This window comes from Canis lupus, chromosome 14, assembly GCF_003254725.2.
Source record: "Canis lupus dingo isolate Sandy chromosome 14, ASM325472v2, whole genome shotgun sequence".
Lineage (NCBI taxonomy): Eukaryota > Metazoa > Chordata > Mammalia > Carnivora > Canidae > Canis > Canis lupus.
This window is the reverse complement of record NC_064256.1, coordinates 19,259,077-19,270,026: the sequence shown is the minus strand read 5'-3', so window position 1 is coordinate 19,270,026 and position 10,950 is coordinate 19,259,077. Positions and strand designations below refer to the sequence as shown.

The following is a 10,950-nucleotide window of genomic DNA, read 5'->3' as shown; positions in this document are numbered from 1 at the left end:
ACCATCCTCTCAAGGTCTGAGAAGGGCAGACCTATGGTGTTAAACTCGGGGAGGGGGGGGGGGAGGGATGGGGAGCGGCGACAAGCTGAGAGCGAGGTCCAGGGAGCTGCAGGCTCAGCAGCCAAGTCGCAGCATCCGCCGCTCCAGCAGCTGGGTTCGCGCCACGCCCCTGCCTCGCTACCTGTCGACGGGGAACTACATTTCCCAGAATGCCATTCACGCCGCCTCGCGAGGCAGTAAGAAGTTCCTGGGTGACGCCATCAGCCGGCGCGATGTTTAGACTCCAGTGATGTCGTGGCGCTTCGGGGAAAGAAGTTGGAGGTTCTCTGGGCCCTGGTACTGAAGACGCCGTCCGGGGTCCCCTGGCCCCTTCCTCCCCACCCCTCCATCAGCTTTTTTCTTCCCTACTCTGGCAGGATGAGGCGTGCAGGCCTGGGTAAGGAGAGGGCCGAGGTTCGAAGTTCGGGGGCCCCCGAACTGGCTGTACTGGGCGCGGGGACGCGGAAGGAAATCGGACCAGTCTTATGTCACTGGCATCTGGGCCCGAAAGGGGATGTGTGGAGGAGTCTTTGGAGGCGGTACCCGGTAGAAACACACCATTTGCCCCAGATCCTCGGGGTTTCCTGTAGTTTGGTTCAGTTCCAAGTTTGAATGGTAGGTTTGTAGAGCGTAGTGGAGGCGTGGGGGCGGGGTATGTACAGGTGCTGATCCAATTGCCAAGGGTTTTGGGGGTTGCCGACTGTCCGAGACCGATTACGAAACCCGCTGAGCTTCCCCCGAGCTTGGCTTCTGTGTCTCGTGCTCTACTCGTCCTGGAGCTTAGTTTTTTTGTACAGAAGCGAAATTCGAAGAATAACGTTGCATGCGAAGCGCTAATAACAGTCGTATTAATCTGGTAACAGCGGGTTACAAAGGTAAAAGTACCCGTCATTACTGTTACAGGCCGTGGTATGTAACATCGGGGTCAAAGGCCATTTTACACAGAACATTCTCTGAGTCTTGTTCCGCTGTAAAGACTTAGGTTCACCACGCACAAGGATTTTTAAGGGGTCGTTATAACTCACAGCTAATAAAACAGCATTTTGTGGGGTTTGAAGCTATTAAGAGATGATTTAAAAAAAAAAAAAAGCCTGCTCAATCAGCCACAGTGTACCTGAGAAAATATGTGGAATACTTGAAAAAAGATAATGTTGCCTTTTTCAGTGGTTACAGTAAAATGGAGAAAGGAAAAAAAAAAGGTTTTTTTTTTTAAAGTTGGTGAAAGTTGCCAGTAACTTTAGACTTTGTTCATTGATTTTAAAAAAAAAAAGTATGAAAAAGAGCTTTTGAAAAATAATAGCTTTTATGAATACTTGGATCATAGAAAGAAAGTTGGCCAGGTAAATTGTAGAGAACACAAAATAATTTTGAGCAGTTTAGTTTTATATGCCTACATGGTTTTATTTTAATCATTATTAACGATAACAAGCCTTTGTTGTGGTACTTGAGTAAGCTCTAGGTATACAGTTGTGTATGGTTCTGTTTGTGTTCCCAAAGCTTCCAGTCTAGTTGCTGAGTAGGAACATGTAAAAAGATGAATTATAGTACAAGGTGAGAGTTGTACATCCCAATACCGAGTAAGTTCTACAGCTGGTGTCTCGGATTTCAGATATAGAGCACTGCACATTTTGTAGAGACATAAGAACTTGAACTAGAGCTTGATTAACAGAGGATGAGAGAGGCGAGTTCCAGTTGGAAGCAAGACTCCCCTACCCCTTCTCATAGGCCCCAAAAGTTGTAGGACTAGAATTATGAATGGTGTATAAGGGATTATCATTACACCAGTTTGATTGAAGTAGGAGTCATGGAACCAGAACCAAATTGAGGAGATCTTGGAGTGCCCGGCCAAGGAGTTTACATCTCATCAATAGATCCTTTGGCCTCCTTTAATGTTTTTGTGCAGCAATGTGCCGTGATAAGTTGCAGAAAAGAGACTTGAGAAATTGTGGTTCTCAGCCCTAATTATATAGAATCACCTAACTGTACATTAGCTTTTAAGGCATTGATACCTGGACTGCAGCCCAGACTAATTATATTAGAATCTCTAGGATAGAGTTTGTTTTGTTTTGTCCCAAGCTTCCTTGTAGTTGAGTGGAAAGATGCTTACTTACGTGTCTATTGCTATCATTTACATTGGTGTGATTTTTTTTTTTTTTGAGTATCAGTGTGTATTGACCTGAATTTTAAACTTGAGATAAATAATGAAGCTGATAGATGCTCATGTAGCACACTTCCCATGAATCTCTAAGTGATTTGGTTCAATTATTAATAGAAACTACCCTAAAGAAGTAGCATTTGTCTAAATGGACAAAGGCCGAGGATGATCTTTGACATTCACTAGCTTTCCTATGTTTCCTACTGTATTGGAGAGTTTTATGGATAGTGTATCAGCAATTGAAGGAAAATTTGAGGAATGCAATTCTTTATTCCCTGGAACATACTTGTTTAACATTTTTTGTGTTTTTTGTAGTGGTGGAAATTGTGTAAGTGTCTGCTGCATATAAAGTACTCATTAGTTACAGGGAATATAGAAAAAGTATGAGACACTGTCTCTGCCCTCAAATTTGATTCCATTTTTGGAATGGAAGGCAGGTACATTCAAAGATGAATAACTATGAAGTCAGAGTCTATTTATTAATTCATTTATAGGTATTTATTGAGTGCCTTATTTTGTGTGTGTGTGTGTGTACACATTTGTGGGGGATATACACCCACGAGTGAAACAAATTTAGTTTCTGCCCTTATAGTATCATCTAGAGTGTGATGTTAGTGTTCTGTACAGTAAGAACTATAATAATTAAGAGGGAGTTTTGCCTTTAGGAGAAAGTGAGGTTTGCACCATGTCTTGAAAGAACTTCCTATTTATACCTCAACTATCTTACAGCTACCAGCACAGACTATTACTTCCTGTCCTTCCATCTTTTACTGTCCCTATTGCTGCATCTGCTCTTTGAGTTTATGGAGACTTAGTCTGTGCATCATCCCTTTCCCTCATTTCTCTCTTGAAAACTGCTTCTATCCCTGTCCAGTGTAAGTCCCCACATTCCCTATATCCAGCTTCTCCTTTGGCAAGCAGTCTCAGCCTCTTGGGGCTCTTTTTTTTTTTTTTTTTTTTAGCCCCAACACTGTAAACCTCTTGATCAAACTCTTGATCAATCCAACCATCCAGATTCTTACAGGCTAACTCAGGCTGATGAGCTCTTCTTCAGAAAAATCACACATCCAGGAGGATTGATACCATCACAGTATGTTGTCTCAGCCAGGATCATTTTATCCCCCTAGGACCTGCGTAGTCCTAGTCATTTTCCCCCATTATGCTCTTTACTGCTTTGTCCAAATGATACCTTTCCTTAAAGACAGCCTTATCTCTTCCTTTACTGAGAAAATTGATGGTATCAATTGTCTTTAAAAAAAAAAAAAAAAAAAGTGGTTAAACAACACCCTCAGTTATGCTTCCCTGTCTCAGTTTTCTAGCACATTTATATAGATTCACTCTTCAAGGCTCATTCCACCTGTTTGATCGCTTGATGAATACCAAGCACTTTATTAGGCAGAAGCTGTGACTGTATTCTCAGTGCAGTTTCATAGAAGATCAGCTCCAAACAGTAGGAGTTCCTGACACATAGGAGTTCCTGAAATATTTGTTGAGTGAATGCATGTCCCTCTTAACTTTCAGCTAATGTTCTCCATAAGTTATCCCAGCTCTCTTCTATTTAAAAGAAAGAGATGACAGTAAAGGACAGGCAGGAGTTCCCTCCTGCTGTATTTATCCTCTTTCTTCCTTTTCCTTCATAGCCAAGCTTCTTCAATGGATAGTTTATGCTACTACTTTTAGATTCTTTTTAAAATTTGTAGTTCTACGGAGCAGAGAATATATCCTGAATATCCTTGTATATCGGTGCCTATTTTAGCGTCCTGTGGGCAATCAATAAGCAATCAATAAAAAAGTATAAAAATGAATTGAACATTCTTTGCTTAGAAGGGGTCATTAGAAAGAATTGTTCTGATCTCTGTTTATTAATTTTTAAAATTCCTTTGAAGTGTGAATACTATAGACATACGTGGTCTGCAACGCCCTCCAGGGGTCCTTTTTGGTTCTTTCTTATTAAAGTTTCAAAAGTGGCTTGTTTTCGCTACAACTATACTGTGACTCTGATCCTTGCAGGTGAAGGAGTACCTCCTGGCAACTATGGGAACTATGGCTATGCTAACAGTGGATATAGTGCCTGTGAAGAAGAAAATGAGAGACTCACTGAAAGTCTCAGAAGCAAAGTAACTGCTATAAAATCTGTGAGTATTTAACAGATGTTCTGTACTTTGAAATTTGTGTATTTATGTACTTACATGTTATGTATTTATAAACTATTTTTATTGGCATAATACTAAGGAATTCAGTTACCTAAGTTGTGTATAATTCAGCAAGGTCAAAACGCACTCAAAATTTGAACATGATTTGAGTAGATTAGAACATGTGGCCAGTCAAAACGTGATACAACTATTTATTTTTTTAAAACTTCTGGTTTTTGTGGGTAAATCTACAGCATTGTGTGTTGTCTGTAGTAATGTCTCAGAGCAGTCCATCTCCTGCACCCAAGCAGCTCTTCTCCTGACTTTTCTTCTCTTGTATCCTAAGCTACACACCTCAGTGTTTCACATATCTACCTTTGTACCTGATGTCAGTCACTGAGTTTTGTGCTTCTTTCTTTCTGTTTCTATTTCTACTTTTCTATTTCTGATACTATCCCTTGGTTTTCTTAGGTCAGTTACTGAGAGAGCCTCTTAACCTGTCTGTTCCTCATTTTTTACACATTCTGTTCTGAGTTACATACTGTCACCACAGCCATCTTTTTGGAATGTTTTTTAAATATGCTCCCAGATGTCTCCAGTGTCTTCTCATGATGTAAGAATGAAATTCACACTCTGTAGCTTGATCAAATAGGTTTTTCAAAGATTGTCCAAAGCTTTTCAGACCTTATACCCCACACTTCTGGAATGTATGTTTTCTGCCAGACAAATTAGAGTACTTTGTGTGTTGTGTGTATGCTGTTACTTGCACCCCCTTATCTTTGATGACCGTTGCCTTAGAGGTGTCCTCTCCTTCCTTATATTGGCTGATGGCTTGCCCATAGTAAACCTTCCACTTCACTGCACTCCTTTCTTCTTGCAAGCTTTACCTGATTACTACATCAAAAGTAACTTTTTTTTCCATGTGAACATAAGACCATTTGTACCATTTCTCTAGTATGTATTGAATAGGAACCTGCTATGTAAATGATTTGTATTGTAAAAGAAATTTACCAGAATGTAGGGTTTTCTTTTATACTTATTTTTATCTTTTACACAGCACCTAAGCATAATTCTTTATTGGTGGCATTGAACTTAATATGTATCAAATAAAGGAATTACAAAAAGGTGATTTTAACAGCATATGTGATTGATTCTATATTACATTAAACATGCTGTACACTAATAGAGCATTCAGTAGAAGCTCGTGTTGCCAAAACTTAATTGGTATTTCATTAGTCTTTGGAAAATAGAATTGTATTCAGCCTGGAGACTATTACATTCTGCAACAAGTATTGTTTTCAAAGTCATATTAAATCAAAAGGAGTTGATCAATGAACTAAGTAATATTATATAATGTTAACAATTTAGAAAATCAACATTTAAAGGGAATTAATTAAATGTTGGTTGTTTACCCCCCCCTTTTTTTTAAAGGATTTTAATTGTTTATCTGAGAGAGCATGGGCAGGGGGAGGGGGAGAAGAAGGGGGAGAAGCAGACTCCTCACTGAGCAGGGAGCCCAGTGAGGGGCTGGATCCCAAGACCCTGAGATCATGGCCGGAGCTAAAGGCAGGTGCTTAACCCACTGAGCCACCAGGGCAGTGGTTTTTGTTTTTTAACTCCAACGTTGATAATTTAGGCTCCTTGTTAGAGAAAGCTTTTCCCCCCTGGAAATATCTTTTCTTGGCATGATTGACAGTTGTAGAAAGTAGGTGGTTTGTGCTATTTAGCTTTATAGTCTCTGAATTGTTATATTTGGGGAAAAAGCTCATGTTGTGATCTGTAGCATTCTAGTGTGGTTTTCTGTCCATATCACCCCATATACTTTCCATACAAGATAAGTTCAGAGGAATATTTGCAGTGGTTTGCCAAGATTTTCATTTGTTTCATGTAATTTATCCAAATATTTTGGAAGTGAAGCCTTTGATGAATTTGTCATGTAAGGTATTACATAGGTTTTGGTCTGAATAGCAGCCCTAACCATGTAAATAGTATTTCTGTTAGGTTCAGCCTCTTTCTGCATAGCTCGGGATGGAGGTAACCATAACTTGCCAATTTTTTTCCAATTTATTGTCCTATTTTAAAGAAAAATACTTTTGGAATCTAAATAAATACCCAGTTAAGGTTATATATTCAAAGTAATGTACCATTTCATTAAAAAAGTATTAAGTACTTAATATAGATTTGAATTGATATGCATACTTGAAATATATCTTTTAAAATGTAAAGAATAAAATATACAGATAAATTCTGTTGTAGAATAATATAAAGAGAGGAAGAAAAAAGCATGCAAAAGAATGGATAAGAGAACCCAGAGAGAGATATGGACCAAAATTAAAAGGTGGAATTGAATATTAAGGTTGAAATAAAAATTAAGAGCAGAGAAATAATATCCATAGTCGGATGGGGTAGAAATTATTTTTTTTAAGATTTTTTATTTATTTATTCAGGAGAGAGAGAGAGGCAGAGGACACAGGCAGAGGGAGAAGCAAGCTCCACACAGGGAGCCTCACGTGGGACTCGATCCTGGGACTCCAGGATCATGCCCTGGGCTGAAGGCCGCACTAAACCGCTGAGCCACCCGGGCTGCCCAGTAGAAATTCTTAATCCATTTTCCTTTTATGTCAGTGGAAAAAAATATCAGAAGAAGGTATATGTATTTTGTATTTTTAGAAGACTGTTTTATTTGAGAAAATGAATATGCTTAGAATGGTATTATTCTTACTTTATAACAATTAAGTACCTTCATATGAATAATCATGTATGTGCTTTTTTTTTTAACAGCTTTCCATTGAAATAGGCCATGAGGTTAAACATCAAAATAAATTATTAGCTGAAATGGTAAGTGGTTATGACTTTAAATTGAAGAAATTTGATCTAATATTCTCAATTTAGTCTGTTAATCAGGAATAATATCATTTTAACTTTTATCCATTTTGAAATTAATCTAGAGATTATAAATCCTGGATTCCTCCCTGTTTATATTTCATTGCTTTGAAATAACTATAATCGGTTTATTTACTTCCCCATTTTTCATCTTGCCTAATATATACAATTGAAAGGATGAGGTGGAAGCCATTGTATCTTTAACCTTATAATTTAGAAACACTGTTAAAGACTCAGGACAAAAGACTATTTTGAGTGTTCTCCTAGATCTCCATGGGTATAGACTACCATGTAATCAAAAAGCACTTCATATCCAACCAACTGAATGTCTTTCACTTGTGAGTCTGTTTCTTTTGCTTGATCTCCTAAGGATCACTTCTGAACAAGTCAATAAGATTTGAACATAGTAACATCCCAGAACCTTTTATCTCAAGTCTAAGGGAGCTCAGCAACATACACCTTTTCTTGTGGAGCCTCTTTCCATTCTTCAGTGTTTATTTTGGATGTCACTTCTCTGGACCTTCCCTAGTTTCTCCACTTTTAAAATTGTATTCAAAAGTAAATGTGACATTGAAAGCAAAGTTCTTATGGATGTTGTACATTAGAGTCACCGGGGAAACCTGAAAATATTTATGCCTGGTTCCCAATCTAAATACTGATATGACAACTCCATAGAACCTGAGCTGTGCAAAGGCTATCATTATACTGGGACCTTTACATCTTAGGATATTCTCTTAAGTTTCGATAGACTGTACTAATACTTCAAGGTCAGCAATCTAAATAAAAGGATCTTAAAAGTAAAGTACATTTAACTGCTAACTATATTAAATTTTAGATGAATTATTGTACTGAATTACTGAACGCAACCAACCATTTGACCTTGGAGAGCAGTGCCGCCCCAACAAAAGCTGAGAAAACAGCTGCATGATAGTAGATGAACTACATACCTTTATTGTTAATGCTTTTTAATTCACATGATTGGGAAAAGACCTAAACAGTTTGGGATTTTGAATTACTCTGGTGCTGAAAGAAATGTTTATTGGATAATGAAAGAGCTTTTTATTCATTGAGAGAATTACTCTGTTTTGCACGGAGTAATCAGACTTGATTACCCAAGTTATAAACAGACTACTGAATTGATTAAACACTAAAAATATCATTAAAAATGTATTCTAATAACTGTATATTCAATTACTTAAATGTGCATATGTGGAATATTAGAATCTTAACTATTTTGTTTTCTTTTTCTCCTCACAGGATTCACAGTTTGATTCTACAACTGGATTTCTAGGTAAAACTATGGGAAAACTGAAGATTTTATCTAGAGGGAGCCAAACAAAGCTGCTCTGCTATATGTTGCTGTTTTCATTGTTTGTCTTTTTCGTCATTTATTGGATTATTAAACTGAGGTGATGCAAGTAAGTGTGAGTTTGGAATTTGTTCCAATTTAACTGTTTGCAGTACCACTTTGGTAAAAAAAAAAAAATCAGCATCAAAACATTCCTGATTTTCAAATATTACGACTTTTTCCATTGAGGATTACTGAATTTTACTTGTTTTGTAAATCACCTTAGATAAGACAGCGCTCCTTGAATACTGTTGCTTAATGACTCGTTTTTTGCCCCTATTTTCAGGGGTATTAAGATGGCCTGAAGTCATTGTGGCCCTAATAATTCTTTTTCCTGTTGTTCGCTGTCAAATTAAATAGCCATACAAAACGCTTCTGTTAGCATAAATGTAGGTTTATGTTCCATGTGAAGAAGCTTAGTGGGAGAATAACAGAATCCCTGGAGAGCCTGGTGCTGAACTCTTCAGGTAGTGAACAAGTTTGTGATGGAATGGTATATGTATTTTCTTAATTGTCATCGACCCTGATATTGTACTCCCCTTTCCTCCTATATTTGGTTGAAACTGTAGGCTGATTTCCTTTTACCTACAGCATTCCTCTAAAATTTGATGACATGACTCCTCTTTCCCTCTGCCCAATGACCTCATCCTTCACTAAAGCTTGTTACTTTGGCACATTTCCTTAGGGCCCAAAACAAATGTATACCAGTCTAGTTGTTGTTTTATATTGACTTTATACATACCATTGACTTGGCGTATAATAGTTTTATGATTTTTAGCTACTTAGGTAGGCCATTTGGTTATCCTTTGTGACAGAATAATGTGAAGCTAAAGTTATTACTCAGCTCTGAATGGAAATAAAATTAACTGCCTCTGTTTTATTATGTGTTCAAAATAGATATTGAAAGTACTCGGGCATTGAATTTGGGGTTAAGTTGCTTTAATCTATATGTTTATAGAAAGGAAAGCAAAGATGGATAGAAAGAAATATTAAGATGTTCTTAAATACTCTGTATTGCTACCATTTGGAATTTGCCCAATAACGGGCTCTAAAAATAAAATTTTTAACGAAATATATTGTCTTTGTTGCCTCTTTTTTTTTTTTTTAACATAGAATCTAAGAAATGGTCCTGAAAACAGACCCCAAACAAAATCTGGAAAAGATAATATATTTGTATTATTTTCAAATAAATGAGATAAACCATGACTGCAGTTTCAAAAATCTCTTTAATTCCCTATTTTTTTTGTGTGTGTCTTATCTTTGATTTTGCTGAGTGTGCAATCCCTTTTGCTCATCTCTAATTAACTATAGATTCAGGTCCCATCTTTGGCTATGTTTGTCTTCATTTGGGCCTCTACTTGACAGATAAAACACCAGAACTGAGAAGGGTTGAGTGACTTCACATATAAAAAGCAGGCCAGAGGTCTTGTGATGTGATATGAGGGACTCTGGTTTGAGTTAGATGACCTGAGTTCAAATCTTGATTGCTTCCTGTGCTCAATGTTTCTGGGCCTGTTTCTTCATTAAATCACCTATTTCATAAAATTGTCAGAGGTAGATAATTTATTGAAAATATGTGGTATATAATCACTCAATAAATGTTAGTTCTCCCTGTCATTACTATACACATAAGGGACTTATTTTAAGAGCAAGACAATATGGTGGTGTCAGGCTTTGAGGTGATCCTGTGACTTCCAAGTAGAAATGCCTCTCAGAGATCAATTCAGTTTTCAAGAATTACTTAACTGTGTATTCTGTGCCAATTATGTGATGTCAGAGCTTGGGAAGTCCCAGAAATCATTGTCAAAAATGTCAAAAATTAAAATTGCAAAAGGAAGAGCAGAAGACCAAAGAAAAATGACTGAAAGATGGGAACAGAAGATAACAATGGAAGTAATGAGATCAAAGCCTTGGGAAAACCAGTGATGACAAGTGAAGAATGGATTTCAAGGTTAAGTTTTGGCTGTTAGGTGACAATCTTTGTAAAAGTATTAAAACGCTATTTATATCTTGGGTGTTATCAAGGAGATAGGGATTTCAGGAAAAGGGGTTTGGGGTGATGTAAAAGTGATTCTCATCACTGCATTGTCCAACATTTCTAATTTTGCAGTTCTTTTTTGAGAACTGCCTCAAACAGGTCCCTAACCAGCATTTCATATAATTCCCTCATCACTGCCTTGGCTGAGATTCCTGGCAGGCAGGGGACTCCTCTGGAAACCTGTCCCTACCCCATTGGAGATTCCTCCTGCAGCACCTTTTCTCATCCTATTTGGGAGAACCCTAGCAAAAAGTACTCCTAGAAACAAAATTTGGGGGAATCGTCAAGTATGGGAAAATTCTAATCTTTTATAAATCTTTATAAGCCCATTGCTAACTCTGAAAAGTACTTTATT

General features: G+C 37.5%; 1 protein-coding gene across 1 annotated transcript; it reads left to right on the top strand.

Annotated features, from left to right (window-relative positions):
* The first annotated feature begins 243 nt into the window (after positions 1-243).
* Positions 244-9,629, top strand: BET1 (Bet1 golgi vesicular membrane trafficking protein). The gene is made up of 4 exons (XM_025471333.3): positions 244-436; positions 4,205-4,329; positions 7,108-7,164; positions 8,467-9,629. Exons 1-4 carry the CDS (start codon positions 418-420, stop codon positions 8,620-8,622), a joined length of 357 nt encoding a protein of 118 aa, XP_025327118.1. The 5' UTR covers positions 244-417; the 3' UTR covers positions 8,623-9,629.
* The last annotated feature ends 1,321 nt before the right edge of the window (positions 9,630-10,950 follow it).